This window comes from Rhinoderma darwinii, chromosome 6 (assembly GCF_050947455.1).
Source record: "Rhinoderma darwinii isolate aRhiDar2 chromosome 6, aRhiDar2.hap1, whole genome shotgun sequence".
NCBI lineage: Eukaryota > Metazoa > Chordata > Amphibia > Anura > Rhinodermatidae > Rhinoderma > Rhinoderma darwinii.
In genome coordinates this window covers 86,254,423-86,277,083 of record NC_134692.1, presented here as the reverse complement: position 1 = coordinate 86,277,083, position 22,661 = coordinate 86,254,423, and the positions used below count along the sequence as shown (strand labels likewise).

The 22,661-nt window shown below is 44.2% G+C and overlaps 1 protein-coding gene across 1 annotated transcript in view; it reads right to left on the bottom strand.

Annotated features, from left to right (window-relative positions):
* FBXL18 (F-box and leucine rich repeat protein 18) overlaps positions 1-21,539 on the bottom strand; it is a 250,202-nt gene extending 228,663 nt beyond the window's left edge. Inside the window, exon 1 of the mRNA XM_075830009.1 lies at positions 21,205-21,539. Within this exon, the coding sequence (XP_075686124.1) occupies positions 21,205-21,225 (21 nt within the window). The 5' untranslated portion in view covers positions 21,226-21,539. The remainder of the gene's footprint in view (positions 1-21,204) is intronic.
* Between the last annotated feature and the right edge of the window lie 1,122 nt (positions 21,540-22,661).

Here is a 22,661-nt window from a genome sequence, read left to right as displayed (position 1 = left end):
GTCACATGGACTGGCGCGTCATCCAGGGAGGTCGGGCTGGATGCCGAAAGAGGGACGCGTCACCAAGACAACGGCCGGTAAGTATGAAATTCGTTTACTTTCACTAGGGAAAGTGATGTCCCTTCTCTCTATCCTGCACTGATAGGGAGAAGGGAAGCACTTTTCCCGCAGTCCGCAGCAGCTAGTCCGCATCAATTTTCTGCACATTTTGGGCAGATCCGCAGCCGTAATCCGCAACCCGGATTAGGTGCGGCATTGATGCGGACAGTTGCGGAGGAAATCCGCCACGTGTGGCCATGCCCTCCGAGCAGACTGGTTGCTTTAAAAGGGGGTCACTGAAATCATTGCCTTCTTCTGTTAACCATGGAAACAAGGAAATACGTGCAGTTATCATTAATTTGCATGAAAAGGGCTTTACAGGCAAGGACATTGCATTGTCGCTTGTAAGATTGCCCCTAAATCAACCATTTATCGGATCATCAAGAACTTCAAGTAGAGAGCTTCAATTGCTGTGAAGAAGACTTCAGGGAATTCAAGAAAGTCCAGCAAGCGCCAGGACCGTCTCCTAAAGAGGATTGAGCTACAAAATCAGTTAAATACCAGTGCAGAGCTTAAATAGCAGCAGGCAGGTATCAGTGCATGTGCACGCACAGTGAGGCAAAGGCTATTGGAGGCTAGCCTGGTGTCAACAAGGGCAGCGCAGAAGTCACTTCTCTCCAAGAAATAAATCAAGAACAGACTGACATTCTGCAGGAAGTACATGGATTGGACTGCAAAGCACTGGGGTAATTTATCTGTGTCCATGGCCAGGAAACTCCCCAGTACTCAATCCTATTGAGAACCTGAGGTCAATCCTCAAAAAGCAGGTGGACAAACAAAAACACAGAAATTGTGATGAACTCCAAGCACTGATTAGGCAAGAATGGGTTGCCAGTCAGTCAGGATTTGGGCCAGAAGCTGATGTCCTGCATGCCAGGGCGAATTGCAGAAGTCTTGAAAAAGAAGAGTTAACACTGTAAATATTGAGTCTTTGCATAAACTTAATGTATTTGTCCAAAAACTTTTAAAAACGTATTAAATGCGTATGATTGTACTTCAGTATACCATAGAAACATCTGACTAAATTATCTAAAACACTGGAGTAGCAAACTTTGTGAAAACCAAAATTTGTGTCAGTCTTAAAACTTTTGCCCAGGACTGTATGAGCCCAGACAACTGCAGACACGCGGGTTGTCAACTGACCCAGAATAGTCAAGGCGGTTCTGATGGGAGAAAGAATTCAGTATCAGAAATCTGCAGATATTTTGTTGAAGAAAACTTGCTTTGGCTGTGGAAAAAAACAAGCATGGCTTCTTTGAGTCCAACAGGATACTCAAAAATAATTTCCTGGTACGGAGAGTTAGATATGATTTCTCCCATTTGACAATCCATTCCAAGGATTGAAGAAAATAGACAGTGGACTGAAGACAAGATATCAGTTGATCTCTGTATTTGGCTATAATCAGGATATTGTCTAGGTAAAATATTACTGTGATGGAACAGGATGCACTGCTCCTGGATGATTGTGGTCTAGTATACCTTCTTTAAGACAGATCTGTTAACAAATCTTTGAGGGAGGGGGTAGACACTTTATTGAATATGAAAGGAAAAGAAAAAGGAGAGAAGAAAACCAGCGCTCCTCTAAGGTAATACGGTTTCAAAAATATCTAAGTAACACTGCATAGTGAGCTAGTTTACTCGCCTAGTTTTGTTGTGCAAGTATAGGCACAACGCTACTGCTTTGCATTGATAACAGTGACGGTATTTCTCTAGGTGCAGGATGCCATCCGCTGCTATCCCTCGGGTAGAATTCTCTTTGCCCGGGGAGAAGGAATCAATAGATAGGAGAACAACAAGTGCAGCATTTGGGATACGGCGCCTGGCAGGTAATTATTGCAAAAGTAGTATGTTTTTCTTAGGTATACGTTTTATACGACTGGTTCGGTCCTAAAAAGCGTAGTGTGACAATAAAACGTATACCTAAGAAAAACATACTATTTTTGGAATTATTACCTGCCAGGCGCCGTGTCCCAAACGCTGCACTTGTTGTTCTCCTGAAAAATTACTTGTAGTTGGGACCTGGGAACACCCATCTGCGACAGGATCATAGACCCCCCAGAAACTTGGTCCAGAATTACCTTGCTTTTTCTAATCTCTTCATCTGTTTAACCCCTTAATGACCGCAGTATAGGTTTTCTTTAAAGAGGCTCTGTCACCAGATTTTGCAACCCCTATCTGCTATTGCAGCAGATAGGCGCTGCAATGTAGATTACAGTAACGTTTTTATTTTTTAAAAACGAGCATTTTTGGCCAAGTTATGACCATTTTTGTAGTTATGCAAATGAGGCTTGCAAAAGTCCAAGTTGGTGTGTTTAAAAGTAAAAGTCCAAGTGGGCGTGTATTATGTGCGTACATCGGGGCGTTTTTAATACTTTTACTAGTTGGCCGTTCTGATGAGAAGTATCATCCACTTCTCTTCAGAACGCCCAGCTTCTGGCAGTGCAGACACAGCGTGTTCTCGAGAGATCACGCTGTGTCGTCACTCACAGGTCCTGCATCGTGTCAGACGAGCGGGGACACATCGGCACCAGAAGCTACAGATGATTCTGCAGCAGCATCAGTGTTTGCAGGTAAGTAGCTTCATCGACTTACCTGCAAACGCCGATGCTGCTGCAGAATCAACTGAAGCCGATGTGTCCGACACGATGCAGGACCTGTGAGTGACGTCACAGATCTGCACTGCCAGAAGCTGGGCGTTCTGAAGAGAAGTGGATGATACTTCTCATCAGAACGGCCAGCTAGTAAAAGTATTAAACACGCCCCGATGTACGCACATAATACACGCCCACTTGGACTTTTACTTTTAAACACACCCACTTGGACTTTTGCAAGCCTCATTTGCATAACTACAAAAATGGTCATAACTTGGCCAAAAATGCTCGTTTTTTAAAAATAAAAACGTTACTGTAATCTACATTACAGCGCCTATCTGCTGCAATAGCAGATAGGGGCTGCAAAATCTGGTGACAGAGCCTCTTTAAGACTGTCCCTCATGGTAGTACTTCTGAAGCGACGCCTTTTCACAGTGGCACGTCAGAAGTTGTTTCCCACAAATCGGGCGCTCCGCTCCTGAAGCCAAAGCTGTTGCTAACCGCCTCGGGCTTGAATCGGAGACAAAAGTAATTGGTCTCCGGTCACGTGACCCCACCGGTTTAACCCATTAGATGAGGCGGTCAATAGCGACAACTGCAGCTCAGTGGTTTTAGACCCCCATCGCCACACCCCCAATGCCCCCCAGGTCTGCCTTTAGTGAATACCTGTTAGGTCATGCCAGAGGCAAGGCCTAACATATGCCTGTCAGTTTTACACTGACAGGCAATAATACACTGCAATGCAGAAGTAGAAGAGCGATTAAATGATCGCATAGTGAAGTCCCCTAGTGAGACTAAAAAAAATAAAAAATAAAAAAAAAAGGTTAATAAATTAAAATACCAAGGAAAAATTGTATTTTCCCCTTACAAAATGCTTTATTATGGGAAAAAAAATATATAAAAGTAAAAAAGTTACACATATTTGGTATCGCCAAGTTCGTAATGAGCCCAACTATAAAATAATTACATTATTTAACCCGCACGATGAATACCATTAAAAATAAAAATTCCAGAATTGTTGTTTTCTGTTCATCCTGCCTTCAAGAAAATTTGATAAAAAGTGATCAAAAAGTTGTATGTACTCAAATTATACCAATAAAAACTAAAAGTCGTCCCGCAAAAAAAAAAGCGCTCATACAGCCATGTCAGCAGAAAAATACAAAAAGTTATGGGTCTTAAAATATGGCGACACAGAAACAAATTTTTTTTTTTTGTAAAAAGTGTTTTTATTGTGTAAAAGCACTAAAACATAAAAAATGTATATACATTTTGTATCGCCCGATCGTAATGACCCGCTGAATAAGGTTATTATGTTATTTATACAACACAAACTATGTAAATTTAAGACGCAACAAAGCATGACGAAATTTCAGGGTTTTTTCCATTACCCCACCAGAAAAGTTAACCAATCAATTATATGTCCCCCAAAATGATGCTAATAAAAAACACAACTTGTCCTGCAAAAAAAAAACCTTATACAGCCATGTCAACAGAAAAATAAAAAAAAGTTATAGCTCTTTAAATGTTACGATGGAAAAAATTGCTTGGTCATGAAGGTTTAAAATACCTTTGGTATTAATGGGTTAAAGTTCCTCTAAGGCCTTATTCACACGACAGTGAAAAACGGCCGTTACACGGCCATTTTCAGAACAATGATGTTCTATGGGTGTATTCACACGGCCATTTTTTTTTTTTCAACGGCCCGTAATTAATGGTCATCAAAAAATGGGACATGTCCTATTTTTGGCCGTTTTCACAGCCCGACGGCCCCCATAGGAGTCGATGGATCCGTTTTTAACGGCTGTCAATACAAGTAACAACCGTTAAAAACAGATCTGTAACATGGGGATTGGCAAGGGAACTACTAGTTCCCTTGCTGGCTAATGGCGGCTCGATGACACACACTCACCGATGCAGTGCCGACCTCTTCAAGTGTTGTCTCTCGTCATCGCGCCGCCTTCGCAGATCCCGAGAAGACGAAAGACCACACGTGAAGACGAGCTGCATCGGTGAGTGTCATCGTGTCGCCGCAGACCCCGTGAAGATGAGAGGCCTTACTTGAAGGAGACAGCGCTGCATCAGTGAGTATGTAGGGCATTTATGTCGAACTGTGTGGCATCATCTACATCGGGGCTGTGTGGCATCATATAAAGGATACAGGGAGGTGTGTGGCATCGGATACAGGGAGGTGTGTGGCATCATATACAGGGAGGCTGTAAATAGTGTCTAGGTGAACATGTGACCTTCCTTTGGGTGTTTTCATGGGGCAGGGACAAAAAAAGCCTGACTAATGAAATTCATCAGGTTTTTTTTAACGGTCATGCAACACTGATGTCAAACGGCTATTAAAAATGGACAAACGGACTGGAAATGGATGAAAATTTAGAGACACACTGATGCAAAACGGCCATGAAAAACTGATAGTTGATCAGTTTTTAATGGCCATTTTTTTTTTCACTGTCGTGTGAATGTATATTCATAGATTGTAAGCTCTTGCGAGCAGGGTCCTCACTCCCCAGGTTTGAATTGTAAATGAACTTTGTCACTATGTAATGTCTGATATGGTTTGTTTCATGTCCCCTCTAAATTGTAAAGTGCTGCGTAATATGTTGGCGCTATATAAAGATTATTATTATTAATGTAGCCTATTGGTTTTAAAGGGAACCTGTCACACTGAAAACGCAGACCAATCTGCGGGCAGCATGTTATAGAGCAGGGTGAGCTGAGCAGATTGATTATATATGTTTGTAGCAAAAGATTCAGCAGTTTATTAATTTAAATCCCTGCTTATTTTGGGTTTAGGAGTCCAGTGGGCGGTGCAACTCAGAAAATGACAGCTATCTCTGTATTCACATTCATACAGGGGAGGCAGTCAATCACTGTCTAGGACTGTCCACTGGACTACTAAGCCCAGAATTGGGGAAAAAACGCTCACAGGAAAAAGAAGAGTCATTCCCTTTCTTCAATCGTTTCAGACTCTGACCTCACATAGACATCAATGAGAGGCAGAGAAAGCAGTTTGTGTTGTTTTTTGCGTGCGGCGCTCAATGGCCGCGGCTGAAAAACGCCGCAAAAAACATGGCAAAGAGTGCAGGCAGGTCAAAGTCTGCCTCAAAATTAATTCCGGTGACAAATGGAAACCATTAGCTAGTTTTCCGTCATCATTGAGTTCAACGGTGAGGGAAACGGAAGTTTCCGTTTGCCCTTCTGGTTGAAGGAGTTAACCTGACGGAACCTCTGACGGAACCCCTCAACGGAAGATCACGCTTGCGGTCATTAAGTCCCACACAAACGCAGAATAAAGTGAATGTCATTTATAGTGCACGGTGAACGCTGTAAAAAAAAAAAAAAAAGGAATAAAAAAACAATAGTAGAATTGTTGTTTTTTTTAGTCAAAACACCTCTTAAAAATAGAATAAAAACTGATAAAAAAGTTGCATGCACACTATGAAAACTACAATGAATTCCTCATGGGGTCAAGTTTCCAAAATGGGGTCACTTTTAAGGGGTTTCCCCTGTACTGGTACCTCAGAAGCTATGCAAATGCGACATGGCGCTCAGAAACCAATCCAGCAAAAATCTACATGCCAAATAGAACTCTTGCCTTTCTGAGCTCTGCCGTTTGTCCAACCAGCAGTTTATGACCACAAATGGGGTATTGCCGTAAATCGGGAGAAATTGCTGTACAAATGTTGGGGTGCTTTTTTTGCCTTTATTCCTTGTAAAAATTAAAACGGCGTACCTTTTATCTGAAAAATTAGATTTTCAATTGCACAGCCTAATTCCACAAACTGTAGCACAAAACCTGTGGGGTCTAAATGCTCACTTTACCCCCTCAATAAGTTCCTTGAGGGGTGTAGTTTGACAAATAGTCACTTTTTGGGGGTGTCCTCTGTTTTGACACCACAAGACCTCCTCAAACCAGACATGGTACCTAATAAAAAGGAGGCCTGAAAAAACGCTAGGTGCTCCTTTGCTTCGGAGGCCTGTGTTTCAGTACATTACCAGACTAGGACCACACGTGGGATATTTCTAAAAACTGCAGAATCGGGGCAATAAATATTGAGTTGCGTTCTCTGGTAAAACCTTCTGCTTTACAGAAAAAAAAATGGAATAAAAAGGATTTTCTGACAAAAAAAAAAAGACATTTCACCTCTTAAAGGCATGGTGTTGCCCGAAAAACATGTTTTTTTTTAAAATTTAAACATTTAGTGTGTGGGTGATTAAACATTGTTCAAATTTTTTTTATTTTTTTCGCGAGTCAGGAAATATTATAAATTTTTTCTAATTTATAATACTACCCATTTTTGGTCACTAGATGGAGCTAGTTCCCAAAATTGCAGCATTGCAACATTGGGTTAAAAGCTCTCGCTCTAGTGAGCTCTCAGCATCCCCCCCCTCCTTTATCCTGGCTAGTGCCGGGATAAACGAGGGGTTTGAAAGGTTTAACCTCCTACACTGTGTGTCGCCATTTTTTGAGGTAACCCACAGTGTAGTAGGTTTACATACAGTAGTAAACACACACAAACACTAACATACATTGAAATCTCTTACCTGCTCCTGCCGCCGCGGCTCCCTCCGGCCCGTCCGCTCCCTTTGCTGCCGCTGTTCCATGTGCACAAGTCCGGAAGCCGCGACCGGAAGTAGTAATATTACTGTCCGGCCGCGACTTCCGGTCCACAGGAAAATGGCGCCGGACGGCGCCAATTTCGAATAGGACTGTGTGGGAGCGGCGCATGCGCAGTTCCCACACAGACGCCGTACACGGACGTGAATGGGACGGGAGCCGTTCACAGTCCCTATGGGACTGTGGCTGCCGTACTCCATGTCTGTGTGTGTCGTTAATCGACACACACAGAAATGGAACAAAAAATGGCAGCCCCCATAGGGAAGAAAAAGTGTAAAAATAAGAAACAGTAAAACACAAACACACAAATGAATATAAACGTTTTTATTAAAGCACTAACATCTTTAACATATAAAAAAATTATTTGTGATGACACTATTCCTTTAACCCTTTAGGCGTTTCACAGGAATTAAAGACAAAGTAAACTTTCTAAACGCTGTTTTGAATACTTTGAGCGGTCTAGTTTTTAAAATTAGTTGTTTTATGGGGGTTTCTAATATAGAAAGGAAAGCGCTCAAAGCCACTTTAGAACTGAACTGGTACCTAAAAAATAGAGGCTTTTAAAATTTTATTCAAAATATGAGAAATTGTTGCTTATGTTCTAAGTCTTGTAACATCCTAGAAAAATAAAAGATCGTTCAAAAAATTCTACCAACATATAGGAAATGTGATTTTTTTTTTGTTTTTTTTAAATCAATCTAATTTTATTAACAAGAAGAATAAGACATTGACAGTCATACAACATCTGTATCAGCATCATATACAACAGTTCCAGCATGACCGAGAAAAACCCCAACATTGCCTCCCCAACCCCTGCACAGCCCCCATCAGTATCTCGAAAAGTTAAACTTGATACAGAAAAGAAAAACAAAAACATTTCCATGAGCAGGATCCCTCACTACCCCCCCTCCCCATCTGCTCCTAAAGTGAATACAAATGATCCCTTAGAGGACTTGCGTCAATATTCTGCTCAGAGGACACCACCCCAGGACAAGCCAACCATCTTCCCCACTGCTTATCAAATTTCTTCTCATTGCCCCTTTTTGAAAATATTTTATATTCCATCAGAAAGTTATTATTTAGCATTCCCACAATTTCACTCTGCACAGGGGGGGGGGGGTTAAACGTCCAGCCAATGTTTAGCAATACACTTGCTAGTCGGATATAGAATTTTTGCAATTGCCAAACCTTCCAATCTGTTGCTCTCCAGTTCCCCCACAAACCCCAGCAGCAAAACCTTGGGATCTGCCGCCAATTCCATACCATATACCTTTTTTATCAGTTCCAATATCTCCCCCCCCATAAGGTCCGCAAGGCCCCACACGTCCAGAACATATAATATATGTCCGCCTTCTCCTCCGTACACCTAGGACATTTAGCATCTGATCTGAGCCCCATCTGTTTTAACACCCACGGAGTTCGGTACACTCGATGTATCAAGAAGAGTTGCGCCAGACAGAGAAAGATGGCATGATGACGCTAATATCTCCTCCCACTCCTCTTTGGGCAAGGAGCCAATATCCCATTCCCATTTCACTCTCACCAGCTCCATCCGATCTCCCAGGTGTTTGGATAACAAGCTCTTATAAGCCATCGAGATCAGACCTTTAGACGTGTCCGCCCTAACCACATAGTCTAAGACCCCTAGAGTACATACCGTCAGGTCCACCACAGTCGCCTGCGCCTGTAGGGCATGACGTATCTGTAAATATTGATAGAACATACTGTGTTCCAGTTGGAATTGGTCTTTCAACTGCTGAAAGGACCGTAGTACAGTATCATACAGGTGATGTAGTCGCATAACCTCTGCAATTTCCCATTTTTACATGCCCTCCAATTGACACATTTCCCACAGAACCGGATTATGCCATATGGGAGTATATTTAGTACACATTCCTATGTTTAGAATCTGTTTGCATTGCCACCAGACTTTATGTATCAGAAGCAGTGTTGGTTTAGTACTCGCCAATCTCGTATAGGTATGCGCTTCCAACCCCTCCAGCGGGTTAATTCCTCCCCCCCATGTACGATAATAAGCGTGCACTAGATCCCCAGTTCTCTGTGTCTTCCCATCCTTTAAAATGTTGGCTCTGAGCAGCCAAGTAGTATATCCAGGCATTCGGCAGAGCAACACCCCCTTCATCTTTTGGCAATTGTAATTTCTCCAATTTTATTCTTGTTACCCCTTTTTTCCAGACCAGATCCCGAAAGATTATTAATTCGTCTAAACCTATGTTTGGGTATCCATACCGGGGAATTATGGAGAATGTACAGTACCTGGGGCATAAGAATCATCTTGATTAAAGAGGCTCTGTCACCAGATTTTGCAACCCCTATCTGCTATTGCAGCAGATAGGCGCTGCAATGTAGATTACAGTAACGTTTTTATTTTAAAAAAACGAGCATTTTTGGCCAAGTTATGACCATTTTTGTAGTTATGCAAATGAGGCTTGCAAAAGTCCAAGTGGGTGTGTTTAAAAGTAAAAGTCCAAGTGGGTGTGTATTATGTGCGTACATCGGGGCGTTTTTACTACTTTTACTAGCTGGGCGCTCTGATGAGAAGTCACAGTGCAGATCTGTGACGTCACTCACAGGTCCTGCATCGTGACGGCACCAGAGGCTACAGTTGATTCTGCAGCAGCATCAGCGTTTGCAGGTAAGTCGATCTTACCTGCAAACGCTGATGCTGCTGCAGAATCAACTGTAGCCTCTGCTGCCGATGTGGCCGTCACGATGCAGGACCTGTGAGTGACGTCACAGATCTGCACTGTCACAAGCTGGGCGTTCTGAAGAGAAGAGGATGTTACTTCTCTTCACAGCGCCCAGCTAGTAAAAGTATTAAAAACGCCCCGATGTACGCACATAATACACGCCCACTTGGACTTTTGCAAGCCTCATTTGCATAATTACAAAAATGGTCATAACTTGGCCAAAAATGCTCGTTTTTTAAAAATAAAAACGTTACTGTAATCTACATTGCAGCGCCTATCTGCTGCAATAGCAGATAGGGGTTGCAAAATCTGGTGACAGAGCCTCTTTAAGTTGGTCCTCCCCAGAGCAGAAAAAGAGGTAGCCTATTCCAGGTCTCCACCTTATCTTTAACCTTAGGCAACAGTGGCAAAACATTTAAGGTCTTATAGTCGTTAACCCGAGACGTCACCTTGACCCCCAAGTATGTAAACTCTGTCCACAATATTGACCGGATCAAGTGGCATAAGAGCGGACTTGCTCCAGTTAATATTTAATCCTGAAAATACGCCAAGTCTAGTGATCTAGTACCACCGCCAGGGAGTTCTCAGTGTCTGTCAGGTATATCAAAATATCATCCGCATATAGAGAGATTTTTTCCTCCAATTCCCCATATTGTATGCGCTTCTCTTGTCGTATGAGACAAGCTAATGGTTCCACCGCCAGAGCAAACCGCAAAGGTGACAATTGCCACCCCTGGCGCGTTCCCTTAGCCAGCGAAAACTTTCCAGACAGTGTTCCATTCACCCGTATTCGGGACGTAGGGGCCACGTACAGCAACTGCACCCATTTCACAAATTTAGGGCCATTCTACACAGTCAAACGCTTTAGCGGCATCTAACGTTAGCACAGCCCACCCCACAGGGACGTCCGGTACCGCCTGAAGATTGAGGAATAACCGCCTAAGATTTACAGCCATTGATTTGGATGGCATGAACCCCGATTGGTCTTCATGCACAACCTGCTGTACCACCTTATTTAGCCGTAGCGCTAGAACCTTTGCCAAAAGCTTAACATCCGACGTCAAAGATATCGGTCTGTAGGATTTCGGCAATTGGCTATTTTTCCCCTCCTTAGGTAATACCACTATCGTTGCGTCGTATAGGGAATCCGGTAATTTGCCTCTTTCAAAAGCTATCCAGCAGAGTGGTTAAAAATTGTGGAGCCAATTCCGTCCCATACTCCTTATAAATTTCCCCAGGCAAACCATCTGGGCCTGGAGCTTTCTCATTTGCCATATCCCCTATCGCGCTTCCCAACTCCTCCAGGGAAATAGGTGTCTCCAAACTATCTCTGGCCTCAGGGCCCAAGGTAGGCATATGAATGTGTCCCAGATAATCCTCCAGTTGTGTAATGCGCTCTTGAGGTATAAAGGTCAGTATAAAACCGTTTAAACACTTGCAAAATTTGCCCCATGTCTGTCTCCACCCTCCCCCCCCCCCCCCCCCAAAGGCCATGAATGAAGTTATTACTCCTTTGTGGCTGTGCCATCCTAGCAAGAAACCTCCCAGCAGTCTCCCCTTCATAATATTTCTGCTTTAGAAATAGTCTCTTATTATCAGCCGTCACCAGTTGGTGATTTTTCAATAGCTGCTGAGCCTCAACCCAATGTCTAAGTGTGTCCACTGAACCCTCTTCCACATGTCTCCCTTCTGTTTCAGTCACCCGCTCCATCAGACTGTCCCCCAATTGCCGAGACTTGGTTTTGATCCGTTTAATATACTGAATGAAGACTCCTCTCAGCCATGCCTTCATGGAGTCCCATAAAACCCCCTGCGGTACCGAATCAGCATTAAAAGTAAAATATTCCTTTATCAGGTCTCGTATCTCCTTGACATCCATCAATTTCAACCAAAACACATTCAGCTTCCAATTTCCAAAACTCCTGGTAGCCCGTTCACCCACTTCCAACGTCACCACCACAGGAGAGTGGTCCGACAACACCCTCTGTAAGTATTCTATTTGCGCAACATAAGACACTGCTGAAGCTGAGCATACGATCAAATCAATACGAGAAAGAGACTGAAATGTAGACGATGCACACGAGTACTGGCGCACCCCTGGGTGTTTATCCCTCCAGATATCCCGTAAACCCATCTCCACAATTAACCTCCCAAATGCTGTCATATCCACCCCTTGTCCTCCCCCACCCCTATGAAATCTATCTACCCCCTCATACATCACCGCATTAAAGAGGCTCTGTCACCACATTACAAGTGTCCCATCTCCTACATAAGGAGATGGGCACTGTAATGTAGGTGACAGTAATGCTTTTTATTTAAAAAAAACGATCTTTTTTCACAAAGTTAGGAGCGATTTCAGTTTATGCTAATGAGCTTTCTTAATGCCCAAGTGGGCGTACTTTTACTTTCGACCAAGTGGGCGTTGTACAGAGGAATGCATGACGCTGACCAATCAGCATCATGCACTCCTCTCCATTCATTTACACTGCACTAGCGATATAGATATATCGCTATGTGCAGCCTCATACACAAGCCCTAACATTACTAGTGTCCTGATAATGAATACACATGAAATCCAGCCTGGACGTTATGTGTACTCAGAATCCTGACCCTTCTGAATCTTTTTTGTGAGATTCCAGCAATGGATACGAAATCTCGCGAGATCTCGGAGATAAACGAGATTTGGTGTCACTTGCCGGAATCTCACAAAAAAAAAAGAGTCAGAAGTGTCAGGATTCTGAGTACACATGACGTCCAGGCTGGATTTCATGTGTATTCATTATCAGGACACTAGTAATGTTAGGGCTTGTGTATGAGGCTGCACATAGCGATATATCTATATCGCTAGTGCAGTGTAAATGAATGGAGAGGAGTGCATGATGCTGATTGGTCAGCATCATGCACTCCTCTGTACAACGCCCACTTGGTCGAAAGTAAAAGTACGCCCACTTGGGCATTAAGAAAGCTCATTAGCATAAACTTAAATCGCTTCTAACTTTGTGAAAAAAGATTGTTTTTTAAAATAAAAAGCATTACTGTCACCTACCTTACAGCGCCGATCTCCTTATATAGGAGACAGGGCACTTATAATGTGGTGACAGTGTCTCTTTAAAGTCCCCCATCAGGAGTAACGGCACCTCAGGCAACATGGAAAGTTTTTCCATAACTTTCTTAAGTACAGTGCTAGAATAAGGAGGAGGGATGTACAGTACCACTAAAATACATTCTCAATGATATATGGTGCAGTGCACTCCCACATACCTCCCCTCCCCATCAGAGAAAGACGAATGACAAACAAAAGGGAAGACTCCTATGTATCAGCAGACTCACCCCCCTAGAATAAGTCGTATGGAATGAGTGAAACCCATGTGCGATCCACAATCTATGTAGTAAGGACACCGAATCTTTAGTTAAATGCAACCCGGGCATCAGGGCATTTTGTGGTTTAACGCAGTCGAAAATCGCCTGGCGTTTCCTAGGTTCCCTTATTCCCCGGACATTCCAGGATAAACATTTAACCGACCCCATCAGGCATCATAACAAAGAAGTCTGCCACTGAGCCAAGCTACTTTAACCGAGATACTCAGCCATGCACCCCCTCCCTCCCCCCCGAAAAGGGTTAGAGCAACATGTACTGTCCCTCCTATCAAACAGGAGCACACCTGAGTGTGAACATGTGGCATGCCTTAAAGGCACCTCCAACCTGACCATGTAACGTTCTCACCACTCCCTTGAAGTGGTGACTCCCACTGCTATGCATAGGTAATAAACAATCCCACACAATCAGCAGATATTACAGAAACAGTTACCCAGTAGTTATCCCATAATACCATTTCCATCAAGTATGATAACTTTTAAAAGGATATCACCCTGCTGAGCGCGAGTTAAGGGTGTTCGCTCACATGAAAACATCAGAACATAGTGTAGAATACTACAGTCCCGCAAAAGACAGCATGGCCTCCTCACTTCACCGCCTAAGCGGGCTTTCACGCGTCCTCCTCTCCAGCAGGTCTCCGCAGTCGACTGTCCAGTCCAGCCATCTTGCAGCCTTCCGAGGGGTCTCAAAAAACGAAGCAGTCCCAAACGCAACTACTCGCAATTTGGCCGGATACATCATGGAATATTGAATGTTCAGGTCTCGCAGACGTTTTTTTAACGTCCCAATATTGCAACCGCTTTCTCTGCACTTCCGCAGAGAAATCCAGAAAAAAGGACACTTTAACACCATTAATGGATATATCTTGCCGCTCTCTGGCCTTCCGCAATATCAGATCTCTGTCCTTGTAATGCAGCAGCTTCACCAAGACCGGTCTCGGGGGTCTCCCCGGCGGTCCCGGTCTGGTAGGCACTCTGTGCGCCCTCTCGACAGCACATAAAGGAGATAATTCCTCTCGGCCAAACTGTTCCAGCAGTCATTTTTCAAAAAATTCATCAGAGTTATTGCCTTCTACTTTTTCCGTCACTCCAACCAAGCGCACGTTATTTCTGCGTAGCCGATTCTCTAAATCATCTGCCTTAGCCTGCAGGGCTACCACAGCCAATGAATGTGACTGTACATCACATCAGAGAATCGAGGAGTTCTGCTTCACTGCAGCAAGTATGTCTGTGAGGGACGGCTCCTGCACCTTATCTTTCCTGTGGTGCGTTCTGCCACCATCATTATGCCTTTCCCTCCGCTGACCACCCAGCTCTTCCTACTCTTCACTCACCGAGTCCTCCTCCAGCACAGAGTAACGTGAGCCATAAGCCGGGCTGCCTGTCTTTCCACTGCTAGCAACAGGTGTTCTGCTTGCTGCCGAACTGCTCGCACAGGGTATTCGTGCAAATCTCTCCAGCCTGTCTGCTGCTTCAGAGCGCATGTGTCTGCTCCGGCAGTCTCTCTCCTCAGCGCCATCTTGGAGTCCCGGCCCCGGACTCGCCGGCGGCGTTTTTTGCTTCTTTGAGCGGGTAATTGCAGCCGAGCTGATCGGTACCGTCACCTCCAGCTTCACAGCACTCAAGTCGGTAATTATTACCCAGGTAAGTTAGTGATAAACGTGGTTATCAGGATGGGCACAGCGGGAGCCCCAGCAATACACGTCTGCTTACATCTGCTGCTAGGCCACCGGGAAATGTGATCTAGTAACTATTTTGTGTAGGATTACTATCGGTCTTCTTACAAGCGGATACATTGAACTAAAAGAAAAATTCTATTTTTCCCACATTTTCCCAAAATGTTGCTAATTTTCACAAATAAACACTGAATATATCAACCAAATCTTACCACTAACATAAAGCCCAATGTCCCACGAGAAAACAATCTCAGAGTTGATTGGATAGGTATAAGCATTCCAGAGTTATTACCACATAAAGTGACGGGTCAGATTTGAAATATCGAAGGAATAATGGGAAGAGATTTTCCGTTAGAACCTAAGATCTATGTGTTGGGTTGTATGGGGGAAGAAGGAGGAGATGGAGTTGAATTACTGGCCATAAAAAAGGTTTTGTATCATGCTAGAAAATTAATAGCAAAATATTGGCTGAATACGGATCCCCCGGAGGTGTCTGAACTAGTGGGATACGTTAATCACACGGTGGCATTGGAACATCGGATATATCTAAAACGTGGGGCAACACACAAACATGATAAGCAATGGGGAAAATGGGTACACAATTATGGCACGGCAGTGAGGTAGGAAACATCGTAAGGTGAAATGATCAGGAGGCGATTATTGATAAATAAGTATGAGGCAGGAGAGAGAATGGTTATACGAGTCAGGGAAAGGAGGAGGTACTGCGGGGGGGGGGGGGGGAGTTGGGATGGAGGGAAGGGGGAGTTATGTTAAATGTAACTGTATATGATGTACAAAACCAAAAATTTATTGACTGTTGGAATTGAGTTGATGTACATGAGATTTATAATGTATGTTGTAATATCAATAAAAATTGGTTTGATTTAAAAAAAAAAAAAGACATACCAGATTTGACAAATCTGGCTTGGTCATTAAGGTACAAACATGCCCGGTCATTAAGGGGTTAAAGGGAATGTGTAGCTAGAAATTATTTTTTTTGTTAAACAATTATTATTTAAGTGATTACACGTTTTCTTTTTTTACATTTTTTCACAAGTCAGGAAATATTATAAATTAGATTCCAATTTATAACATTTCCATGTGCTGAGCACTAGAAGGAGCAATTCCAAAAATTGCAGCATGGTCAATGTGGTAAAGCATCCTCATTGCTTTATGCTGCAAATTTGGGGTAGACACACTCTCTCTAGTGTCCTCACACAATCCCCCCTCCCTTATTCTGGCTAGCGCCAGGAGGAGGAGTTTGAATCTTCAAACCTCCTACACTGTGTGCCGCCATTTTCTGAGCGACTGACCAGTGTAGGAGGATTAGATACAGTGCTCAGGCGACAGTATAACACGAACATACACGAACATAATACACACATCACATACACGAACATAAATTACCTTCTCCTGCTGCCACCGCCTCCTCCTATTCCTTGCACCTTCGCTTCTTTGAACATATGGCCGGAAGCAGCTTCCGGTCCACAAGAAAATGGCGCCAGATTTCGCTCCGCGAACGAACTTCGTTTTGGTCTGTGTGGGAGCAGCGCATGCGCCGTTCCCACACAGACGGCGTGTGCACTGAAGTTAATGGAACGGCTCACGTTTGCATTTTCTATGGGGTTGTAGGTGCCGTATTCCATCTCTGTATGTGTCGTTAATCGACACATACAGAGATGAAAAAAAAAAATGGCAGCCCCCATAGAGAAGTAAAAGTAAGGGTATGTTCACACACACTATTTACGGACGTAATTCGGGCATTTTACGCCTCGAATTACGTCCGAAAATGCACCTCAATAGCGTTGGCAAACATCTGCCCATTGAAAGCAATGGGCTGACGTTTGTCTGTTCACACGAGGCGTATATTTACGTGTCGCTGTCAAAAGACGGCGCGTAAATAGACACCCGCGCCAAAGAAGTGTCCTGTCACTTCTTGGGACGTAATTGGAGCCGTTATTCATTGACTCCAATGAATAGCAACGCCAATTACGTCCGTAATGGACGCGGCGTTCAAGCGCCTGCACATGCCGTTACGGCTCAAATTACGGGGATGTTTTCTCCTGAAAACATCCGAGTAATTTCAGCCGTTACGGACGCTGCCGTGTGAACATACCCTAAGAAAAAAGTAAAAAGTAGAACATAACACGCTTGCTGCGCTGTAGTGTCGGGATTGTATTAGCGAAGTGTCAGGATTCTGAATACACATCACGTCCTGGCTGGAGGTAATGTTTATTCATCGTCAGGACACTGCAGTAACATAAGTGTGTTTATGTGGCTGCACATAGCGGATACGAAATCTCGTTTACCTCTGTAATCTCGCGAGATTTCGTATCCGTTGCTGGAATCTCACAGAAAAGATTCAGAAGTATCAGGATTCTGAATACACATGACGTCCAGGCTGGATGGTCAGGTGTATTCATTATCAGGACACTGGATTAATGTTAATCAAGCAGAATCGCTGTGTATGTGGCTGCAGATCATGTTCTAGTAAGAATGCGATTCTGCTGTCTAAATGAATGGAGAGGAGTGCATGATGCCGATTGGTCAGCGTCATACACTCCTCTGTACAACGCCCACGTGGTCGAAAGTAAAAATACGCCCACTTGGGAAATTAAGAAACTCATTAGCATAAACCAAAATCGCTCCTAACATTGTGAAAATAGATCGTTTTTTTTTTAAATATAAAGCACTGCTGTCACCTACATTATAGCGCCAATCTCCTTATATAGGAGATAGGACACTTATAATGTGGTGACAGAGCCTCTTTAACAAGCATTTTTTCCATTCTGTGACTCCCTTACTCCCTGTAAGCTCCTGCGAGCAGGGTCCTCACTCCTCGTTTGAATTGTAAATTATTTTGGTCAATATGTATTGTCTGTACAATGTACCCCTGAATTGTAAAGTGCTGGAATATGTTGGCGCTATATAAAGACTATTATTTTATTGTACTGGGGGCTGCCATTTTTTATTTCATCTGTATGCGTCTCTTCACGACACATACACAGATGAAATATGGCAGCTACAGGGCATAGGGGATAAGTATGTACATATGTGCGGGGGGTACATGTGTGTGCGGGGGGGGACGTACGCGTGCGTGAGGGACGTACATGTGCTGGGGGACGGAACATGCGTGTGGGGACGGGCGTGTGTGGGGACGTACGTGTACGGAGGTGTGTGTGTGTGTGTGTGTGTGTTTTTGAGATGCTGCATGCGTGGAGGTGGTTTGTGACGGGGAGTTCCATGATGCGTCAGAATTATTAATAACTATTAATTTTTCTGCGGCATCTCTAGTTCCCGTCCCAGTTCATCAACCTTTAGTATTTATTGTGGCACAAGGCAGAAGTTTGCTCTAGCGGAGTATAAGGATTTTTATTTTTCATATTACCAACTTTATTGTATTGCTTTGCAGGTGCCACTGGACCTATTGGACTATGTCGTAGATTCGTTGGACTACATCGTAGATTTAGTGGACTAGTGCGATCTACGTTTTTTTAAATATTTTTTTAAATAAATAAAATGGTTAACAATGGTCCTGTGGGGGAGTTTTATTTCAATAAAAAATATGTCTGTTTTTTTAATACTTTGTTAGCACCTTCGTAATGGCAGTTGTCTGTTTGACAATGTCCATTACTAAGGTGGGGCTTATTGTTAGCTAGTAAAAAGGCTAGCACCTGGCCGTCGCTATAGATGGTCGGGTACCGGATTGTACCCGGCTCCTCCCGATACTGGGGGGGAGGAGCTACCTTTTTACTGGCTAGCACTAAGCTCCGCCTTAGTAATGGACATCATCAAACAGACAAATGCCATTACTAAGGTGCTAATAAAGTATTAAAAAACAGAGAGACATAACTCCCTGTTCACATAGCAGTTTTGGAGCAGAAACTGCATCTGAATCAGCGCCATAAAACCCCCAAAATTGCTCCGCAGTGATTTCATGGTGATGCAGAACCATCTTTTTCCTGGGCAGATCAGGCCGCTCGCAGGGAAAAAAAAGCAGTGCGTCCTTTCTTGTCGTAGCTTCTGCCTCTGACCTATTGAAATTAATGGGAGGCAGAAAAATGCTGCAGCGCTCGCTTCCAAGAGGTTTTAGTGGCGTTTTTGCCCGTGGTGCCCGCATTAGATTTAATGGCCGTGGGCAAAAACCGCAGAAAAAAACCGCAGGCAAAAAAGTGCCCCAAAATTCCTGAAGGAATTTTCTTTCTGCCTGCAAAAAAAAACAAAAACGTGTGAACAGGGCCTAAGGCCGGATTTACACGAGCGTGTTCAGTCCGTGATATACGGTCCGCAGGTCGGCCGCATTTCCCGGACTGAGCACACTACAGGGAGCCGGGTTCCTAGCATCATAGTTATGTACGATGCAAGGAGTCCCTGCCTCTCCGTGGAACTACTGTCCCATACTGAAAACATGATTACAGTAGGGGACAGTTGTCCTGCAGCGAGGCAGGGACTCCTAGCATCGTACATAACTATGATGCTATAGGAGCCCAGCTCCCTGCACTGTGTTCGGTCCGGGACTTGCGGCCGAAATACGTTCCGTCCTTTACGGACGTAACATGCTCGTGTGAACCCAGCCTAATAGAAACATCATACACTTCTATTCACAACGCCCAGCTAGTAAAACAAGTAAACACGCCCAGATGTTACAAACACAATACACTCCCAGTTGTCCATTAGAAAGGCTCATTTGCATAAATATAAAATTGCTCATAACTTGGCCAAAAATGATAGTTTTTTAAAAATATTTTTTTTTTTACTGATATCTACATTGCAGGCCAATCACATGCAATAGGAGATAGGGATTTGATAATCAGAGCCTCTTTAATCAAGCTTTTTTTGACACATAAAATACACGCCGTTTGAACCGGTCAACTGAAATGCCATTCACCACAGAGTCTTTCCTCTTGACTTTGATCATTCTAAGGCTGGATTCTCACGAGCATGTTCGGTCCGTAAAGGACGGAACGTATTTCGGCCGCAAATCCCGGACCGAACACACTGCAGGGAGCCGGGCTCCTAGCATCGTAGTTATGTACGACGCTAAGAGTCCCTGCCTCGCTGCGGGACAATTGTCCCGTACTGTAATCATGTTTTCAGTACGGGACAGTAGTTCCACGGAGAGGCAGTGACTCCTAGCATCGTACATAACTACGATGCTAGGAGCCCGGCTCCCTGCAGCGTGTTCAGTTCAAGACTTGCGGCCGAAATACGTTCCGTCCTTTACGGACCAAACATGCTCGTGTGAATCCAGCCTTAGCCTTTTGGTGTGTTCTATAGCTTCTGCCAGCTGCATTGTACAATCACTTCAAAAGTGGTAGTTGGACACTGGTTGCCAATTTGAAGACATTTTCCTGGCTTGTAGCCAAAAATAGGGAGGGGGTGAGGCTCCCACATTTACAGCAGCAGTCATGTTGCTTTGCCTGATTCACCTTGCTGTAATTCTGGGAAGTGCTCCCTCTGGTGGCCAACATAGGAAAACATGTAAAATTATTATTTAATTTTTAATACTTTCCACTTTGTAGAACAAAAAAAAAAAAAAGTACACAAAAAGAAAAAACTATATAATAAGAATAAGTAGCTTGCTTGAATTTTTTTTTAATTTGCAACACATTCCTTTTCAGACCTAGTCATTAAGCGGTTAAGTATGAAATCACACACCACGCCCTCTTTTATATTTTGTGAAGGTGGCAACCCTATGATTTAATATCCGATTAGAATTTGCTACTTATGCCCTTACCCAAAATAATCTTCGAGGGTGCAGTTACATCAAAATTTCTAATGACATTGAAATAATGGATATCAAGAGTGCTTTGTACAATATAATCTGATCTAATGGTAATGAAGATGCATTGAGGGAGTAATAGAGGGCATGTAATAACAGCGCTCCCCCAGTAACGTACTGTGAAGGACAGACGCACAAAACGAAGTGCCGGAGGCTTTCAAGTGTGCAGTTATCTCACGTGTACACTGTGCCGCTATCTCACGTGTACACTGTGCCGCTATCTCACGTGTAAACTGTGCCGCTATCTCACGTGTAAACTGTGCCGCTATCTCACGTCTACACTGTGCCGCTATCACACGTCTACACTGCTGCTACAGCGAAATAACGAAAGAATGCCGCTCACCTCAGAAGAGCTGCCAGACATGATGAATAGAAACCGGGAGTCTACAGCGTCGGATCTAATGTTTAAAGCACAAGGAAATTTCCACTGTTACATTAGTTTCCAGCATACGTCATTTGTTATCCCACTACAAGTAAAAACCGAACTTCCTCTGTTTCAGCTTGTGACACTCCCAATACGGCTACGAGCGGAGTCGATGCTGCACCATATATTTCCGGCCTTCAATTTCCTGTTGGAATGACGTTGCCATGACGCCATGTTAGTACAGGCCGAGTTGTACGTGTCTGCCTTGTATGAGTATCAAAAGCCACGTTGTAAAGTTACAGGACTGTACTTTAGGTACATACGAAGGGAAATTGGAGTAGTTGCCTGCAGCAACCACGTCAGCTTCAGGACGAATTTGTTGCTATAGGCAACTGCTACATTTTCGCTTTGACTTCTTTTTAGACATCTTCTTCAATGTATTATTGTCAGTTACTCATTTAGAAATCTGTTGTCAAAAAGATGTTACCAAATTAATTCTGAACTTATAGGTACCCTTTGTTGTTAATGATGTCATAGAAAGGTAGTCAACTTTTAACTGATATTTTCAGGGGAAACTGACCAGCGACCCCACAGTATAGCGGCCGTGCTGTAATACTGCAGCTCTGGTCCTATTCAAGTGAATAAGAGCAGATCTGCAGTAATCCAGCACGGCTACTATACAGCGTACTGAGCCATCTGCTTCCAGGACCGACCACTACATAACGTCCGGCAGGGCCGCCATCAGGGGGGTATTAGGGGTACTACTGTAGGGGGCCCGGCAACTGCCGCGACTTGCCTTTGGTAGGAAAAAACAGGCCACTGCAATGGGGCCTGTTCTTTTCACCAAAACAATGTCGTGAGCTGCGGGCCCCCCTCTTGTCAAACACCGCCGCGAGCTGCGGGCCCCCCTCTCATCAAACACCGCCGTGAAACACCGCCCGCTTGCGCGCGCTCGACCGCAAACGCGCCCGCACGCGCAGGACCGCACAAGCACGCACGCACGAAGGACCGCAGTAGCGCGAACGACCGGGCGTGCCGGCGCACAAAACGCTCGTGCCCGCCGGCAAGAGGGAAGCGGTGCGCCCGCACCACAAGAACATCGCTGAACTACTGGCAAGGACAGCCACACAGGGAGAGCGGCGCACAGACTAGTTACCTGCTGAACCCCCTCCTCCTCCGCCGCCTCCTCCTCCTCCAGAGCGTAGCTGCGGTTGGAGAGGGGGAGGAGTCCAGTTGTTGTGCGGCGGCAGGAGTTCTACGATCCCGCCATTTTCTGGAGCCTGGAGGTGAAGGACTGGACATCTGGACCAAAGACATAGCCTGACGAGGACTGGAGTGGGAGCCAGCAGCTCTTCTGACAGTGAGTAAAGTGTCTCAAAGTGCTGTTTAAGTATGGCCCTGTTCACACAGAGTATTTTGCAGGCCGAAAAAATCTG